The 20,134-nt window shown below is 44.1% G+C and overlaps 1 protein-coding gene across 1 annotated transcript in view; it reads left to right on the top strand.

The window, feature by feature from the left end:
- The window catches only part of LOC132833894 (alpha-2-macroglobulin-like), a 159,556-nt gene that overhangs the window by 61,918 nt on the left and 77,504 nt on the right, over positions 1–20,134 (top strand). The window contains exon 9 of the mRNA XM_060852554.1: positions 10,773–10,939. Coding sequence (XP_060708537.1) covers positions 10,773–10,939 — 167 coding nt within the window. The remainder of the gene's footprint in view (positions 1–10,772; positions 10,940–20,134) is intronic.

Genomic DNA, 20,134 nt, shown 5'->3' on the forward strand with positions numbered 1-20,134 from the left:
CTCCATCATTGAGGATGGGGATATTTGTGGAGCCTCCTCCTCCAGTGAGTTATTTAATTGTCCACCACCATTCTTGACTCGATATAGCAGGACTGCAGACTTTAGATCTGATCCTTTGGTTGTGGCTGAAAAATATGTTGCTGGAAAAGCGCAGCAGGTCAGGCAGCATGAAAGGAGCAGGAGAATCGACGTTTCGGGCATAAGAAAAAGGGCTTATGCTTGAAACATCGATTCTCCTGCTCCTTTGATGCTGCCTGACCTGCTGCGCTTTTCCAGCAACATATTTTTCAGCTCTGATCTCCAGCATCTGCAGTCCTCACTTTCTCCTTTGATTGTAGGACCGCTTAGCTCTGTCTATTACTTATTGCTTATGCTGTTTGGCACGCATGTAGTCCTGTTTGGTAGCTTCACCAAATTGACACCTCATTTTCAGGTCTGCCTGGTGCAGCTCCTGGCATGTCCTCCTGCGCTCTCCATTAACCCCCTAACTTGATGTGGGGAATATGACAGATATTAAATTACAGATTGAGCTGGAGTACAATTCTGCTGCTGTTGATGGCACACAGCATCTTCTGGATGCTCAGTTTTGAGTTGGTCGAGCTGCTTGCTGTCTGTTTCATTTAGAGTGGTGATAGTGTTACACAGCCCAGTGAAGGGTATTCTCAGTGTGAAGACAGGCATTTGTCTCCACAAGGACTGTGCGGTGGTCACTGTTACCGATACAGTCATGGACAGATGTATCTGCAGCAAGGCAGATTGGTAAAGGTGAGGAGAAGTCTGTTTTTCCCTCTTAATTCCCTCACCAGTTGCCGCAGTTATGTCCTTTACCACCCGACCAGGTCACTCAGTGGCAGTGCTGCTGAGCCATTCTCGGTGGTGGACACTTTGTGCCCTGACTATTCATACTGGTTCCTCGAGGTGTTGTTCAGAGTGGAGCACTCTATGATCTGTCTGTCCTTGTTTGCTATATTCTGCCTGTACTGCTTACAAAACAGAGCTTTTCACTGTACTTAAGTACATGTGACTACAATAAATTAAATCAAATCAAATACAATCTAGAAGTACTGATTCATCAGCTGAGGGTAATCAATCCAAGAATTCCTTACCCTGAAGCCATGAGACATCATGAGGTTGTGCCTGCCTCACAGTGTTTTTTAATTCTTATACCTCGCAATGAAACTGAGTCAACTCTTAATAATAGTAATAAACAATAATACTTATCTATTCAACACAATTAATATTGTAATAATACAATATTCAACAGCCTAATTTATAGTATAAATCTTGTGCTTTAACTTAACTCTGTATGTGAGCTTTGAGAAGATTTGAAAAGAGGCAGGAATGCAGAGACTCGAACAAACAGCTCTGCCAACCGTCCAACCCAAACTTTGGGTCTGATACGTGGATGACACCTTTGTCATCACCAAACAAAACAAATTAGAGGAAACCTTCAAGACCATCAATAATACCCTTACTGGCATAAAATCATTAAAGAAGAGGAAAACAACAACAAACTGCCCTTCTCAGATGGTACAGTAGAGTGAACAGCCAATGGGGAACTTCAAACCAGCATCTACAAGAAAACAGCACATACGGACCAAATATTGAACTACAGAAGCAATCATCCTGACACCCACAAACAAAGCTGCATTAGAACATTATTTCAACAAACCATCACACACTGCAGCACAGAGGTACTCTTCAGAGCAGAGGAAAATCACCAATATAATGTATTAAAAAAAAGGGTACCCAACGAACACAGTCTGCCGATTTCTCAGCAACAACCCCCAACAAGCAGACAAAACACATACAGAAACCCTAACCACTCTCCTCTACATCAAAGACTTCTTGGAAATGACTTCCAGACTACTCAGACCTCTAGGCATCATGGTAGCCCATAAACCCACCAACACACTAAAACAGCAGCTAATGAACTTGAAAGACCCTATAGAGACAACAAGCAAAACTAATGCTATTTACAAAATACCTTGCAACAATTGTAAAACAAGCAGAAAACTAGCTACCAGGATACATGAACATCAACTAGCCACAAAAAGACATGACCCACTCTCACATATCCTTACATGCAGATGAGGAAGGACATCTGACTAGGGCAACACATCCACCCTAAGACAGGCCAAACAGACTCACACACAAGAACTCCTTGAAGCATGGCATTCCAACTGGAACTCTATCAACAAGCACGTCGACTTGGATCCCATTCACCACCCCAGAGAAAAAGAACAGGAAATGACAACAACAGAAAATGGCATCACCACAGGAAATGACATCACCAACCCAAAGAAACACGTAAATAGACAACACCAGTGCTTCAACCGGAAGCTCACTGAGAAAGATACCAGAAATCTCCCAAAACGAGAGATCAAAGTGGCTAGCGAGAATGGGAAAGTGAAGGAAATTGTACTGGGGTGACAGGTGGCTCAGTGGTTAGCACTACTGCTTCACAGCGCCAGAGATCCAGGTTCAATTCCAGCCCAGGCTACTCTCTACGTGGAGTTTGCACATCCTCCACATGTCTGCATAGGTTTCCTCCCACAATCCAAAGATGTGCAGATTAGGTGAATTGGCCATGTTAATTTTCCCATAGTGTTGGGTGCAGTAGTCAGAGGGAAATGGGTCTGGGTGGGTTACTCTTCAGAGGGTCGGCGTGGACTTGTTGGGCTGAAGGGCCTGTTTCCACAATGTAGGTAATCTAATCTAATCTAATTTGATGGAGCTGAAAGTTCATAAATCCCCAGGACCCGAACGTCTAATCTCAGAGTGTTGAAGAAGCTGGCTATAGAGATAGGTGATGCAATAGCGATTATCATAATTCTGTAGATTCTGGAATAATTCCTGTGGATTGTAAGGTAGTGAAAACAATTCCATTATTTAAAATCGGAGTGATCAGGAAAACAGGAAACTTATAGACCGTGTTAGTCTTACATCAGTAGTGGGGAACATCTATTATATAGGGTGTGATAAAAAGCCATCGGGATTGTAATAGTGTGATTGGATATAACAAGGATTTGTTAATGAGGAATCATGTTACTGTAAAAAATGATAAAGGAGAGTTGATGGATGCAATATGGATGTAGATTTTCCAAAGGTAGGAGGCTCTTTAAAAGCTAATAAAGCACATTGGGAGAGGACGTAATGTGCAAAGGTGGTGTAATGTTTGGCTATTAAACAGAAAACAGCTAGTGGGAATAGATGGGTTATTCTTGCATTGGAAGACTGTAACGAGTGGGGTATCGCAAGGATGATTACTTGGTGCCTCAGTTGTTCACAAGTTATATCAATGATTTGGAGGCAGATACTAAATGTAATATTTCCAAATTTGACACAAAACTAATTGGGAATGTGTGTTGTACAATATAAAACAGCGTCAGAAAATTTAGACATCTCGTTCCAGCATTTTTACTGCAAAGACATTCCATCACTAACGTGATCTGCTCATTCACATTGAGACCCCTGCATGGCATGACAAGCTGTATGTCTTCAACCCAGTCTTCAGTCACTCCATCATTGAATAGAACAAAGTACAGCACAAGAACAGGCCCTTCAGCCCTTCAAACCTGTGCTGACACATGACACCATACTAATGCAAACCTTTTGCCTCTGTGCAGTCCATATCCTTCTATTCCCTGTCTATTCATGTACCTGTCATCAAGCCGACATAACATTGCTATTATATCAGCTTCCACCAACTCTTCTGGCAGCACCATACAGGCACTCAACACCCCATCTTGTCTCTCTCATCTCCTTTAAACTGACCCCTTTCACCTTAAAGCTCTTGACCCTAGTAATTCTAGGAGAAAGTGAGGACTGCAGATGCTGGAGATCAGAGCTGAAAATGTGTTGCTGGAAATGCGCAGAAGGTCAGGCAGCTTCCAAGGTGCAGGAGAATCGATGTTTCAGGCATGAGCCCTTCTTCAGGAACCTGAAGAAGGGCTCATGCCCGAAACGTCAATTCTCCTGCTCCTTGGATGCTGCCTGACCTGCTGTGCTTTTCCAGCACCACACTTATCGACTCTGATCTCCAACATCTGCAGTCCTCACTATCACCTCAGCTTCCATTGTCCTCGTAGCTAATACCCTCCAAAACAGGCAGTATCCTGGTATGCCTGTTCCTGTATCCTCTTCAAAGCCTCCCGTGGAGTGGCAACTAAAACTGGACAAAAGATTCCAAATGTGACCGAATTAAAATTCTATCCAGTTGCAATTTAACTGAACAATTTTTATACTCTATGCCCCAACAGATGAAGACAAGCATGTGATATGCCTTCTGGATCCCCTTATCAATTTGCATTACCACTTTCAGGGAGCTGTGGACCTGTATACTTAGATCTCTCTGAATGTTTCTGGTCTTTCTCTGAATCTGTTGGCTTCTTACTCAGTAGCAAGTGGGGCAATCTGGATTATTGTTCCTTTCATATGGAACATTAAGGGAATGCATGTACAAAACCTCTGCCTGAGTTCAGCTGAATGGTCCGATTGCCTTTTCACAACAGTTAGGCCTGTCATGATTCTGGAGCAATTTCAGCCTCTCTCTTCAACAATGCCATTTCAACTCCACCATCCTTTCAGCGTCATCTGCCATGACATGCTGTCTACGTTTTGAAATCCTGCTGATTATGCCAGAAATGTAACATGGGATTTGAATACATGATTATGATGAAAGGTTTCAGCTTATGATGAACATGAAAGGAATTTACAGAAATGTATTTGCAGTATTGACATGGAATGAAGTCTGTGATTCCTAATGAGTTGAGGAACTCTTTGCTTCTCTTTCTCATCAGGCATTATCCCCTTCATAAAGACACACTGTTTCCTGAAAGGGTGGATTTGACTGCGGTAGTTGTCCTCCTGCAATATCGCCACTTGCTGGTGGATGGACCAGAACCATTGCTTGAGCTTCCCTGCTGGGTACCCTCCCTTACCATCGCCCATGCCAGCAGAGCTTCCATTGCCCTTGGTCAGTGTTACTCCAGGGCTCAGGCTGGGCATGAAGCATTTTACCTGCACATGAAGATATAATGAGCTGAAAAAAACCAAAGAAGTCTGAATGGTATCTTGGAGAGAGTGCAGAATATTCTCAAAGGGGAGAAGGACCAGCAAGAGGTCTTTGTACATGTTGGAACTAATGACATAGGAAGGGAAAAGGATGAGATTCTGAAGGGAGAATATAGAAAGTTAGACAGGAATTTAAAAAGGAGGTCCTCAAGAGTAGTAATATCTGGATTACTCCCGGTGATACAAGCTGGTGATGGTAGGAATAGGAGGAGAGAGCAGATGAATGCATGGCTGAGGAGCTGGTACAGAGGAGAAGGGTTCACATTTTTGGATCATTGGAATCCCTTATGGGGTAGAAGTGACAAGAAGGATGGATTGCACCTAAGTTGGAAGAGGACGAAGGGAGATTTGCTAGAGCTGCTCGGGAGGATTTAAACCAGTAAGGTGGTGGGGTGAACCCAAGGATGGTGTGAGGTTAGAAACTGGTATGGTTGCGAAAATAAGCAAGTCATTTGGAGCAAGCAGGAACAAAGCAGAGAACAAGGTGGGATTGATAAATTAAACTGAATTTATTTCAATGCAAGAGGACTAACAGGGAAGACAGATGAACAGAGCATGGTCAGGAACATGGGATTGGGATATAGCAATTACAGAAACATAGCTCAGGGATGGGCAGGACTGACAGCTTAATATTCCAGGATATAACTGCTACAGGAAGGATAGAAAGGGAGGCAAGAGAGGAGGGGAGGAGTAGTGTGTTTGAAAAAGGATAACATTACAGCTATACTGAGGGAGGATATTCCTGGAAATACATCCAGGGTGGAACTGAGAAAATAAGAAAGGGATGACCACTTAATTGGGATTGTATTATAGACCCCCTAACAGTCAGTGGGAAATTGAGAAGGAATTTTGTAAGAAGATCTCAGTTATCTGTGAGAATATGGTTATGGTAGAGGATTTCAACTTTCCAAACATAGACTGGGACTGCCATAGTGTTAAGGGTTTAGATGGAGAAGAATTTATTAAGTGTGTACAAGAAAATTTTCTGATTCAGTGTGTGGATGTACCGACTAGAGAAGGTGCAAAACATAATCTACTCTTGAGAAATAAGGCGAGGCAGGTGACTGAGGTGTCAGTGGGGGAGCATATTGGGGCCAGCGACCATAATTCTATTAGTTTTAAAGTAGTGATGGAAAAGGATAGACCAGATCCCTTCAGGCACTGTGCCTGTATGCCTGATGAAGGGCTTTTGCCTGAAACGTCAATTTTACTACTCCTCGGATGCTGCCTGAACTGCTGTGCTTTTTCAGCACCACTCTAATCTAAACTCTGGTTTCCAGCATCTGCAATCATTGTTTTTACCCAGATCTTAGAGTCATAGAGTCATAGAGATGTACAGCATGAAAACAGACCCTTCGGTCCAACCGTCCATGCCGACCAGATATCCCAACCCAATCTAGTCCCACCTGCCAATACCCGGCCCACATCCCTCCAAACCCTTCCTATTCATATACCCATCCAAATGCCTCTTAAATGTTGCAATTGTACCAGCCCCCACCATATACTCTGGCAGCTCATTCTATATACGTACCACCCACTGCGTAAAAAAGTTGCCCCTTAGGTCTCTTTTATATCTTCCCCCTCTCACCCTAAACCTATGCCCTCTAGTTCTGGACTCTCAGACCCAGGGAAAAGACTTTGTCTATTTATCCTATCCATGCCCCTCATAATTTTGTAAACCTCTATAAGGTCACCCCTCAGCCTCCACCGCTCCAGGGAAAACACCCCCAACTTATACATCCTCTCCCTGTAACTCAGATCCTCCAACCCTGGCAACATCCCTGTAAATCTTTTCTGAACCCTTTCAAGTTTCACAACATCTTCCCGATAAGAAGGAGACCAGAATTTAACGCAATATTCCAACAGTGGCCTAACCAATGTCTTGTGCAGCTGCAACATGACCTCCCAACTCCTGTACTCAATACTCTGACCAATAAAGGAAAGCATACCAAACACTTTCTTCACTATCCTATCTATCTGCGACTCCACTTTCAAGGAGCTGTGAACCTGCACTCCAAGATCTCTCTGTTCAGCAACACTCCCTAGGACCTTACCATTAAGTGTATAAGTCCTGCTAAGATTTGCTTTCCCAAAATACAACGCCTCACATTTATCTGAATTAAACTCCATCTGCCACGTCTCAGCCCATTGGCCCATCTGGTCAAGATCCTGTTGTAATCTGAGGTCACCCTCTTCGCTGTTCACTACACCTCCAACTTTGGTGTCATCTGCACATCCCTAGGATAATAACATCACAGTTATTTAAATGACAAAATCCAAGATGAGGACGGGAAAACTTTCTGGCTGTAAGAGCTGCTCCTTTTTTTGAGGTATTTTAGGTGTTGGAGGTGATTTCCTCGAATTCCAGGAGCAGCAATTCCTGTTTTATATGTTTTGGAACTTTGGGAAAAAAAAGTCAAAACAACAGCAGTTTAAAAGGGAGAAGGGCAGACAAAGGAAGCACATGGTGAGGACAGTGCAGGAGAGAGAGAGAGAGTGGGAGACAGAGACAGAGATCTAAAAGTTGAAATTCTAAATTGGAGGAAGACTAGTTTTGACGGTATTAACCAAGAACTTCAAAACGTTGATTTGGGGCAGATGTTCGCAGGTAAAAGGATGACTGAAAAATAGACAGCCTTCAGAAATGAGATGACAAGAGTTCAGAGACAGTATATTCCTGTTCAGGTGAAAGGAACGGCTGGTATGTGTAAGGAAGGCTGGATGACTGGAGACATTGAGGTTTTAGTCAAGAAAAGAAAAGCACAGTCAGGTACAGACAGGATAGATCGAGTGAATCCTTAGAAGAGTACAAATCTTCTTAGAAGAGGAAAATCAGGAGGATGAAAAGGGCGAATAGACTAAAGAAGAATCCAAAGGTTTTTGCAAATACATTAAGAACAAAAGGGTAACTAGAGAGAGAATAGGGCCCCACAAAGATCAGCAAGGCAGCCTTTGTGTGGAACTGCAGACGATGGAGGAGATATTAAGTGAATAGTTGCATCAGTGGACAAGGACATGGAAGATATAGAGTGTGAGGAAGTAGATGGTGACACCTTGCAAAATGTCCATATTACAGAGGAGGAAGTGCTGGACATCTTAAAATGCATAAAGGTGGATAAATTGATGAATTGATTGCCTCTTGCTGAGATGTTTGTATCATCGATAGTCAGATGGTGTAAGAGTTGTGAGGTCATGTGGTGGGTGTACAGGACATTGGTTTGACATTTGGAATATTGCGTGTAATTCTGGTCTTCCTATCGGAAAGATGTAATGAAACTTGAAAGAGTTCAGAAAAGATTTACAAGGATGTTGCCAGAGTTGAACGATTTGAACTATTGGGAGAGGCTGAATAGGCTGGGGCTGTTTTTCCTGGAGGGTCGGAGGCTGAGGGGTGACCTTATACAGGTTTATAAAATCATGAGGGGCATGGATAGGATAAACAGACAAGGCTTTTTCCTTGGAGGGGGTGGCGTGTGGTGGGGGAGGTTGGGGGGGGAATGGGAGGGGTGTGTTGGTGTCCATAACTAGAGCATAGGTTTAGGGTGAAAGTCGAAATATTTAAAAGGGTCCTAAGGGGCAATTCGTTCACACAGAGAGTGGTGTGTTTATGGAATGAGCTGCCAGAGGAAGTGATGAAGCCTGGTACAATTACAGCATTTAAAAGGCATCTGGATGGGTATGTGAATAGGAAGGGTTTGGAGGGATATGGGCCAGGTGCTGGCAAATGGGACTAGAGTAGGTTGAGATATCTGGTTGGCACAGATGAGGTGGACCAAAGGGTCTGTTTTCATGCTGTACATCTCTGACTCAATGGTATTCATTTCTATTTATTGGACCAGGTCCAAGTTTAGTCTCAAAGAATCAAAGACTGTGCCAATAATATTACAATCTCTGTCTGTCTCTGTCTGCACATCTGTTTCTGCCTATCAACGTATCTCTCTTAATTTCTTGTTCTCTCCTTCTCTGTTTCTTACTCTCTCTCTCTCTTTGTCTGTGTCTCTGTGTCTGCCTTGATCTGTCCATCTCTCACTGTTTGTCGTCTTCCACACATGACCATCCTGTCTTTCCTTCTCTGTTTCTCCGTGTCTTCCTTGCGAGTAACTATAGGCCGGTGAGTCTCACTTCTGTTGTTGGCAAAGTCTTAGAGAGAATTGTAAGGGATAAGATTTATGAACATCTGGATAGGAATAATGTGATCAATGATAGTCAGCATGGTTTTGTGAAGGGCAGGTCGTGCCTCACAAACCTTATTGAGTTCTTTGAGAAGGTGACTAAGGAGGTGGATGAGGGTAAAGCAGTAGATGTGGTGTATATGGATTTTAGCAAGGCGTTCGATAAGGTTCCCCATGGTAGGCTACTGCAAAAACTACGGAGGTATGGCACTGAGGGTGCATTAGAGGTTTGGATTAGGAATTAGCTGGCTGGAAGGAGACAGAGGGTAGTAGTTGATGGACTAGGTTCATCTTGGAGTGCAGTTACTAGCGGTGTACCACAGGGATCTGTTTTGGGACCGTTACTGTTTGTCATCTTTATAAATGATCTAGAGGAGGGGCTTGAAAGCTGGGTGAGCAAGTTTGCGGATGATACAAAGGTCGGTGGAGTTGTGGACAGTGAAGAAGGATGTGGCAGGTTACAGCGGGATATAGATAGGTTGCAGAGCTGGGCAGAAAGGTGGCAAATGGAATTCAATGTAGCTAAGTGTGAAGTCATTCACTTTGGTAGGAGTAACAAGAAGATGGATTACTGGGCTAATGGTAGGCTACTTGGTAGTGTGGATGAGCAGAGGGATCTTGGTGTCCATGTACACAGATCTCTGAAAGTTGCCACCCAGGTAAATAGTGCTGTGAAGAAGGCATATGGTGTACTGGACTTTATTGGTAGAGGAATTGAGTTCCGGAGTCCTGAGGTCATGTTGCAGTTGTATAAGACTCTGGTGCGACCTCATCTGGAGTATTGTGTGCAGTTTTGGTCGCCATACTATAGGAAGGATGTGGAGGCATTGGAACGAGTGCAGAGGAGGTTTACCAGGATGTTGCCTGGCATGGTAGGAAGATCGTATGAGGAAAGGCTGAGGCACTTGGGCCTGTTCTCATTGGAGAAAAGAAGGTTTAGGGGAGATTTGATAGAGGTGTATAAGATGATTAGGGGTTTAGATAGGGTAGACACTGAGAACCTTTTACCGCTAATGGAGTCAGCTGTTACTAGGGGGCACAGCTTTAAATTAAGGGGTGGTAGGTATAGGACAGATGTTAGGGGTAGATTCTTTACGCAGCGGGTTGTGAGTTCATGGAATGCCCTGTCAGTAGCAGTGGTGAACTCTCCCTCTTTATGGTCATTTAAGCGGGCATTGGATAGGCATATGGAAGTTATTGGGCTAGTGTAGGTTAGGTAGGATTTGGTCGGCGCAACATCGAGGGCCGAAGGGCCTGTACTGCGCTGTATTTTTCTATGTTCTATGTTCTATGTTCTATGTTCTTGATCTCACTCTCTATGGCACAATATCTTTGTCATCGTCCCTCCCTTTATTGGAATTTGGTTTACTCTCTGACTAACTGAGAATCTCTCACTGTGTCTGTAGCTCTCTGTCTGAGACAAACTCTATAGCTGAGCACGTTGTTCCTCACATTGCTTCATTTTAAATTTTTCAATCTCCAAATTTTATAACCTCCACTGAAAAACATTGCATCTAATCCTAGGTATCCCAATTCGGTCAAGCGCAACATGTGAAGTCGAAAGTGAAATTATGAAGATCACATTTGAGAAGGTGGAAGATTATTATAAACCAGGAATTCCATACACTGTGCAGGTAAGGCTAATATACAGAGGATTAATTCTCCTACAAACATTGTGTAATGAATATCGAGTTAAACTCCCTGACACACACACTCTATAATACATACTGGGTTAAATTTCCTAACACATGCACACTGTGTAATACACACTGGGTTAAATTCCCCAACACACACATATTGTGTAATACACAGAATGTGGAACATAGAAAAGTACAGTGCCAAGGATGATTCCTAGTAGAGTACAGAGTCATAGAGATGTACAGCATGGAAACAGACCGTTCGCTCCAACTCGTCCGTGCAGACCAGATATCCCAACCCAATCTAGTCCCACCTGCTAGCACCAGCCCATATCTCTCCAAACCCTTCCTATTCATACCCATCCAAATGCCTCTGAAATGTTGCAATTGTACCAGCCTCCACCACTTCCTTTGGCAGCTCATTCCATACCCGTACCACCCTCTTTGTGAAAAAGTTGTCCCGAAGGTCTCTTTTATATCTTTCCCCTCTCACCCTTAACCTATGCCCTCCAGTTCTGGACTCCCTGACCCTTGGGAAAAGGTCTTGCCTATTTATCCTATCCATGCCCCTCATAATTTTGTAAACCTCTGTAAGGTCACCCCTCAGCCTCCGACACTCCAGGGAAAACACCCCCAGCCTGTTCAGCCTCTCCCTATAGCTCAAATCCTCCATCCTTGGCAACATCCTTGGAAATCTCTTCTGAATTCTTTCAAGTTTCATGACATCTTTCCATTAGGAAGGAGACCAACCTAACCTACACATCCCTCAATTCACTGCTAGCCATGTACATGACCAGCCATCGCTTAAATGTCCTTGATGATTTTGTTTCCACCACCACCGTTGGCAATGCATTCCATGCATTCACAACTCTCTGCGTAAAGAACTTTTCCCTGACATCCCCTCTACACTTTTCTCCTAATAACTTAAAACTATGACTCCTCATGCTAGTCAATCCTGCCCTGGGGAAGGTCCTCTGACTATGGACTCTATCCATGCCTCTCATTACCTTGTATACCTCGATCAGGTCACTTCTCTTCCTCCTTCTCTCCAGAGACAAAAGTCCGTGCTTAGTCAACCTCTCTTCATAAGACAAGCCCTCCAGTCCAGGCAACATTCTGTTCAACCTCTCCAGGTTTGCATCCTCTCCAAAGCCTCCATATCTTCCTATAATACCAGGATGTTGCCTAGTGTGGAGGGAAGGTCTTATGAGGAAAGGCTGAGAGACATAAACCTGTTCTCATTGGCAAGAAGAAGGCTAAGAGGGGATTTGGTAGAGACATACACGATGATCAGAGGATTAGACAGGGTAGACAGTGAAAGTCTTTTTCCTAAGATGATGATGTCGGCGTGTACGAGGGGGCATAACTACAAATTGAAGGGTGATAGATTTAAGACAGATGTCAGAGGCAGGTTCTTTACACAGAGAGTGGTAAGGGCGTGGAATGCCCTACCTGCTAACGTAGTCAACTCAGCCACGTTGGAGAGATTTAAACAATCCTCAGATATGGATGATTTTGGGATCGTGGAGGGGGACAAGCTGAGAATAGTTCACAGATCGGTGCAACATCTAGGGCCGAAGGACCTGTTCTGCACTGTATTGTTCTATGTTCTATGTTCTATAATGGGGCGACCAGAACTGGACACAATATTCCAAGTGTGGTCTGACCAGAGACATGTAGGGTTGTAGCAAAACCTCCCAACTCTTAAACTCCATTCCCCTATGGTGAATGTGAGGCAGTTGTGATCACTGTCACCAAAGTACTCGCCCACAGTGAGATCTGACACCTGTCCTGGCTCATTGCCAGCACCAAATCCAAAATGGCCTCTCCCCTCGTCGGCCTGTCGACATACTGAGTAAGGAAACTCTCCTGAATGCACCTGACAAAAATGGCTCCATCCACTTAGGAGGTTCCAGTCAATATTGTGAAAGATGAAATCACCCATAACAACAACCTGCTACGTCTGCATTTTTCCAAAAGCTGCCAGCCTATTAGATTAGATTACATACAGTGTGGAAACAGGCCCTTCGGCCTAACAAGTCCACACCGACCCACCGAAGCGCAACCCACCCATATCCCTACATTTACCCCTACCTAACACTACGGGCAATTTAGCATGGCCAATTCACCTGACCCGCACATCTTTGGACTGTGGGAGGAAACCGGAGCACCCGGAGGAAACCCACGCAGACATGGGGAGAACGTGCAAACTCCACACAGTCAGTCGCCTGAGGTGGGAATTGAACCCAGGTCTCAGGCGCTGTGAGGCAGCAGTGCTAACCACTGTGCCACCGTGCCGCCCATTATAAATTCTTCAATCTCTCTACTGCTATTAGGGGGTCTGTAGAAAACCCCCAATGAGTTGGCTGCTCCTTTGCTGTTCCTCACTTCCACCCTTACTGACTCAGTAGACAAACCTTCCTCAACAACCTTCATTTCTGTAGCTGTGATGCGCTCTCTGATTAGCAATACTACACTCCCTCCTCTTTTTACCCCCTCCCTGTTCTTTTTTAAGTGTTCTAAACCTTGGAACATCCAGCAACCGTTCCTGCCCCTGTGAAACCCACGTCTCCATTATGGCCGCAACATCAAAGTCCCAAGTTCTGATTCATACTCCAAGTTCGTCACTCTTATTTCTGGGACCCCTTGCGTTTAAGCAGACGCACACTTAACCGATCCCTTCGTTTCATCACGTGAGAAACCTTCCCGATAGATTCACTAGATCCTGACACTGTCCCATCTACAACTGCCCACCTCTCAGATATGTAGCTCTGATTCCCACCCCCCTGCCACATTAGTTTAAGCCCTCCTGATCCACACAAACAAATCTCCCACCCAGGACATTTGTGCCCCTCCAGTTCAGGAGCAACCCCATCCTTCATGTACAGGTCCCACCTTCCCCAGAAGGTCTCCCAATGGTCTAGGTATCTGAAGCCCTCTCTCCTGCACGAGCCTTGCAGCACATGTCCTTGCTGACTGTTCCTCACCTCACTACCTCGTGGCACTAATAGCAAATCTGAGATCACTACTCGTCCTGCTCTTCAGCTTCCAACCTAACTCCTTGTAGTCCCTTTTCAGATCCTCAATCCCTTTCCTGGCTATATCATTAGTGCCAATATGTGTCACAATTCCTGGCTACTCACCCTCCCCATTTGGAGTCACGTAAACCCGATCAGCAACATCCCGGACCCTGGCACCGGGGAGGCAACATACTGGGTAAAATTCCCCAGCTCACACATACTGTGTAATATAGACAGGGTTAGTCTTCCCTCCCAACCCCCGCCCACGCACTGTGTAATATAGACAGCGTTACACTCTCCCCCACACATACTGTGTAATATACACAGGGTTAGTCTTCCCTCCCAACCCCCGCCCACGCACTGTGTAATATAGACAGGGTTACACTCTCCCCCACACATACTGTGTAATATAGACAGGGTTAGTCTTCCCTCCCAACCCCCGCCCACGCACTGTGTAATATAGACAGGGTTACACTCTCCCCCACACATACTGTGTAATATAGACAGGGTTACACTCTCCCCCACACATACTGTGTAATATAGACAGGGTTACGCTCTCCCACATACATACTGTGTAATATATACAGGGTTACACTCTCCCCCACACATACTGTGTAATATAGACAGGGTTACGCTCTCCCACATACATACTGTGTAATATAGACAGGGTTACGCTCTCCCACATACATACTGTGTAATATATACAGGGTTACACTCTCCCCCACACATACTGTGTAATATAGACAGGGTTACGCTCTCCCACATATATACTGTGTAATATAGACAGGGTTACACTCTCCCCCACACATACTGTGTAATATAGACAGGGTTACGCTCTCCCACATACATACTGTGTAATATAGACAGGGTTACGCTCTCCCACATACATACTGTGTAATATATACAGGGTTACACTCTCCCCCACACATACTGTGTAATATAGACAGGGTTACGCTCTCCCACATATATACTGTGTAATATATACAGGGTTACACTCTCCCCCACACATACTGTGTAATATAGACAGGGTTACGCTCTCCCACATACATACTGTGTAATATATACAGGGTTACACTCTCCCCCACACATACTGTGTAATAGAGACAGGGTTACGCTCTCCCACATACATACTGTGTAATATAGACAGGGTTACGCTCTCCCACATACATACCGTGTAATATATACAGGGTTACACTCTCCCCCACACATACTGTGTAATATAGACAGGGTTACGCTCTCCCACATACATACTGTGTAATATAGACAGGGTTACGCTCTCCCACATACATACCGTGTAATATATACAGGGTTACACTCTCCCCCACACATACTGTGTAATATAGACAGGGTTACGCTCTCCCACATACATACTGTGTAATATATACAGGGTTACACTCTCCCCCACACATACTGTGTAATATAGACAGGGTTACGCTCTCCCACATACATACTGTGTAATATAGACAGGGTTACGCTCTCCCACATACATACCGTGTAATATATACAGGGTTACGCTCTCCCACATACATACCGTGTAATATATACAGGGTTACACTCTCCCCCACACATACTGTGTAATATAGACAGGGTTACGCTCTCCCACATACATACTGTGTAATATAGACAGGGTTACGCTCTCCCACATACATACCGTGTAATATATACAGGGTTACACTCTCCCCCACACATACTGTGTAATATATGCAGGAGCACTGTACAGACCAGGTTCTGTACGGGCCAGGTTCAGTACAACCCTTGCTCTGTTACATTATATTGAACAATCACTGTCTTTACTCAGATAAAATTGCAGTATACTACGGGGCGACCTGTAACCAATGCGACCATCAGCGTGTTAAGTTCCTGGAAACCTGGAGCAGTGTTGGTGACTACAGATGAGAAGGGGATGGGTTCACTAGTCCTGGAAATCCCAATCCAGTCCAATGAATTGCTCTCCATAACAGTAAGTGTGGGGAAATGTGGAGCGGGAACAGAGGTATCAGGGACAGAGTGAGGAAATATGAAACATTTCAAACAAAATGTTGGATAATGAATTGTTTTATAATGCATATCAGACACTGTGTGGGTAATGAATGGTTTTATAGAGGATATCAGATACCGTGTGGGTACTGAATGGTTTTATGGGGGATATCAGGCACCGTGTGATTAATAAAAGATTTTACAGGTGAAATCAGATACCGTGTGGATAATGATTGGTTTTATAGGAGATATCAGACACTGTGTGTGTAATGCATGGTTTTATGGGGGATATCAGACACCATGTGGGTAATGAATGGTTTTATAGGGAATAGCAGGCACCGTGTGGGTAATGAATGCTTTTATAGGGGATATCAGAAAGCGTGTGGGTAATGAATGGTTTCATCGGCGATTTCAGACACCATGTGGGTAATGGATGGTTTGAGAGTGGAACTCAGGCACTGTGTGGGTAATAAGTGGTTTTATAGGGGATATCGGACTACATGTGGATAATGAATGGTTTTATAGGGGATATCGGACAGCGTGTAGGTTATGAATGGTTTTATAGGCAATATCAGACACCGTGTGGGTAATGAATGGTTTTATAGGGGATATCGGACACCGTGTGGGTAATGAATGGTTTTATAGGGGATATCAGGCACCGTGTGGGTAATGAATGGTTTTATAGGGGATATCAGGCACCGTGTGGGTAATGAATGGTTTGATGGGGAATATCAGATCCTGTGTGGATAATGAATGGTTTTATGGGTGATATCAGACACCGTGTGGGTAATGAATGGTTTTATAGGGGATATCGGACACCGTGTGGGTAATGAATGGTTTTACAGGGGATATCAGACACCCTGTAAAAAGTGAGGTCTGCAGATGCTGGAGATCAGAGCTGAAAATGTGTTGCTGGTTAGAGCGCAGCAGGTCAGGCAGCATCCAAGGAACAGGAAATTCGACGTTTCGGGCAAAAGGGGATATCAAGAACCGTGTGGGTAATGAGAGTTTTTGTGAGCGATATCAGACACCGTGTGGGTAATGAATGGTTTTATCGGGTATATCGGACACCGTGTGGGTAATGAATGGTTTTATAGGGGATATCAGACACCGTGTGGGTAATGAATGGTTTAATAGGGGATATCAGACACCGTGTGGGTAATGAATGGTTTAATAGGGAATATCGGACACCGTGTGGGTAATGAATGGTTTTATGGGGGATATCAGACACCGTGTGGATAATGAATGGTTTTATAGGGAATGTCAGACACCGTGTGGGTAATGAATGGTTTTATCGGGTATATCGGACACCGTGTGGGTAATGAATGGTTTTATAGGGGATATCAGACACCGTGTGGGTAATGAATGGTTTTATCGGGTATATCGGACACCGTGTGGGTAATGAATGGTTTTATAGGGGATATCAGACACCGTGTGGGTAATGAATGGTTTTATAGGGAATATCGGACACCGTGTGGGTAATGAATGGTTTAATAGGGAATATCGGACACCGTGTGGGTAATGAATGGTTTTATGGGGGATATCAGACACCGTGTGGATAATGAATGGTTTTATAGGGAATGTCAGACACCGTGTGGGTAATGAATGGTTTTATGAGGGATATCGGGCACCATGTGGGTAATGAGTCTTTTTGTGGGCAATATCAGACACCGTGTGGTTTATTATTGGTTTTATAGGGGATATCAGAAAGCGTGTGGGTAATGAATGGTTTTATAGGGTATAGCTAGCTCCATATCAGTAATGAATGGTTTCATAGGGGATATCAGATACTGTGTCAGTAATGAATGGTTTTATAAGGGATATCAGGTACTTTGTGTGTAATGAATGGTTTTTTAGGGGATATCACACACGGTGTGGGTAGTGAAATGTGTTATGGGGGAATATCTGGCTCCGTTTGGGTAATGAATGGCTTTATAGGTGATATAAAGTGTGGGCAATGGATGTGTTTATGGGGGATACCAGGTACCCTATGGGTAAAGAATGGTTTTATAGTGGATATCAGACACAGGCAATGAAAATTATTATGGAGGATATCCGGCTCCGTATGGGTAATGAATGGCTTTATAGGGGATATCGGGCAGCGTGTGGGTAATGAATGCTTTTTTAGGGGATATCAGACACCGTGTGGGTAATGAATTGTTCTGTATGGGATATCAGGCACCGTGTCGGTAATGAATGGATTTACAGGGGATATAAGGCACCATGTGGGTAATGAATGGTTTTATGGGGCATATCAGACACCATGTGCGTAATGAATGGTTTTATCATGGATATCAGGCACCGTGTGGGTAATGAATGGTTGTACAGAGGTTATTAGGCACCGTGTGGGTCATGAATGGTTTTTATAGGTGATATCAGACACTGTGTGTGAAATAAATGGTTTTATAGGGGATATCAGGCACCGTGTGTGTAATAACTGTTTTTGTGGGTGATATCAAGTACTGTGTGGGTAATGAGTGGTTTTATGGTGTAAAATAGGTACCCTGTTTTATAGGTAATATCAGGCATCGGGTGGGTAATGCATGGTTTTATAGGGGATATGAGGCACCGTGTGGGTAATGAATGGTTTTATAGGGATATCGGACAGCGTGTAGGCTATGAATGGTTTTATAGGGGATATCAGACACCGTGTGGGTAATGGGTGGTTTTATAGGTGATATTAGGCACCGTGTGGGTAATGAATGGTTTTATAGGGGATATCAGACACCGTGTGGGTAATGAATGGTTTTATAGGGGATATCAGACACCGTGTGGGTAATGAATGGTTTTACAGGGGATATCAGACACCGTGTGGGTAATGAATGGTTTGATAGGGGATATCAGACACTGTGTGGGTAATGAATGGTTTTATAGGGATATCAGACACCGTGTCGGTAATGAATGGTTTTCTAGGGGATACCAGGCACCGTGTGGGTAATGAATGGTTTTATAGGGATATCAGACACCGTGTGGGTAATGAATGGTTTTATAGGGAATATCAGGCACCGTGTGGGTAATGAATGGTTTTATAGGGATATCAGACACCGTGTGGGTAATGAGTGGTTTTATAGGGGATACCAGGCACCGTGTGGGTAATGAATGGTTTTATAGGGATATCAGACACCGTGTGGGTAATGAGTGGTTTTATAGGGGATACCAGGCACACTGTGGGTAATGAGTGGTTTTATAGGGGATATCAGACACCGTGTGGGTAATGAATGGTTTTATAGGGGATATCAGACACCGTGTTTGTAATGAATGGTTTTATAGGGGCTATCAGGCACCGTGTGGGTAATGAATGGTTTGATGGGGGATATCAGGCACCGTGTGGGTAATGATTGGTTTTATAGGGGATACCAGGCACACTGTGGGTAATGAATGGTTTTATAGGGGATATCAGACACCGTGTGGGTAATGAATGGTTTTATAGGGAATATCAGGCACCGTGTGCGTAATGAATGGTTTTATCGGGATATCAGGCACCGTGTGGGTAATGAATGGTTTTATCGGGATATCGGACAGCATGTAGGTTATGAATGGTTTTCTAGGGGATATCAGACACCGTGTGGGTAATGAGTGGTTTTATGGGGTAAAATAGGTACCCTGTTTTATAGGTAATATCAGGCATCGGGTGGGTAATGCATGGTTTTATAGGGGATATGAGGCACCGTGTGGGTAATGAATGGTTTTATAGGGATATCGGACAGCGTGTAGGCTATGAATGGTTTTATAGGGGATATCAGACACCGTGTGGGTAATGGGTGGTTTTATAGGGGATATTAGGCACCGTGTGGGTAATGAATGGTTTTATAGGGGATATCAGACACCGTGTGGGTAATGAATGGTTTTATAGGGGATATCAGACACCGTGTGGGTAATGAATGGTTTGATAGGGATATCAGACACCGTGTCGGTAATGAATGGTTTTCTAGGGGATACCAGGCACCGTGTGGGTAATGAATGGTTTTATAGGGATATCAGACACCGTGTGGGTAATGAATGGTTTTATAGAGGATATCAGATACCGTGTGGGTACTGAATGGTTTTATGGGGGATATCAGGCACCGTGTGATTAATAAAAGATTTTACAGGTGAAATCAGATACCGTGTGGATAATGATTGGTTTTATAGGAGATATCAGACACTGTGTGTGTAATGCATGGTTTTATGGGGGATATCAGACACCATGTGGGTAATGAATGGTTTTATAGGGAATAGCAGGCACCGTGTGGGTAATGAATGCTTTTATAGG

This window comes from Hemiscyllium ocellatum, chromosome 38 (assembly GCF_020745735.1).
Source record: "Hemiscyllium ocellatum isolate sHemOce1 chromosome 38, sHemOce1.pat.X.cur, whole genome shotgun sequence".
NCBI lineage: Eukaryota > Metazoa > Chordata > Chondrichthyes > Orectolobiformes > Hemiscylliidae > Hemiscyllium > Hemiscyllium ocellatum.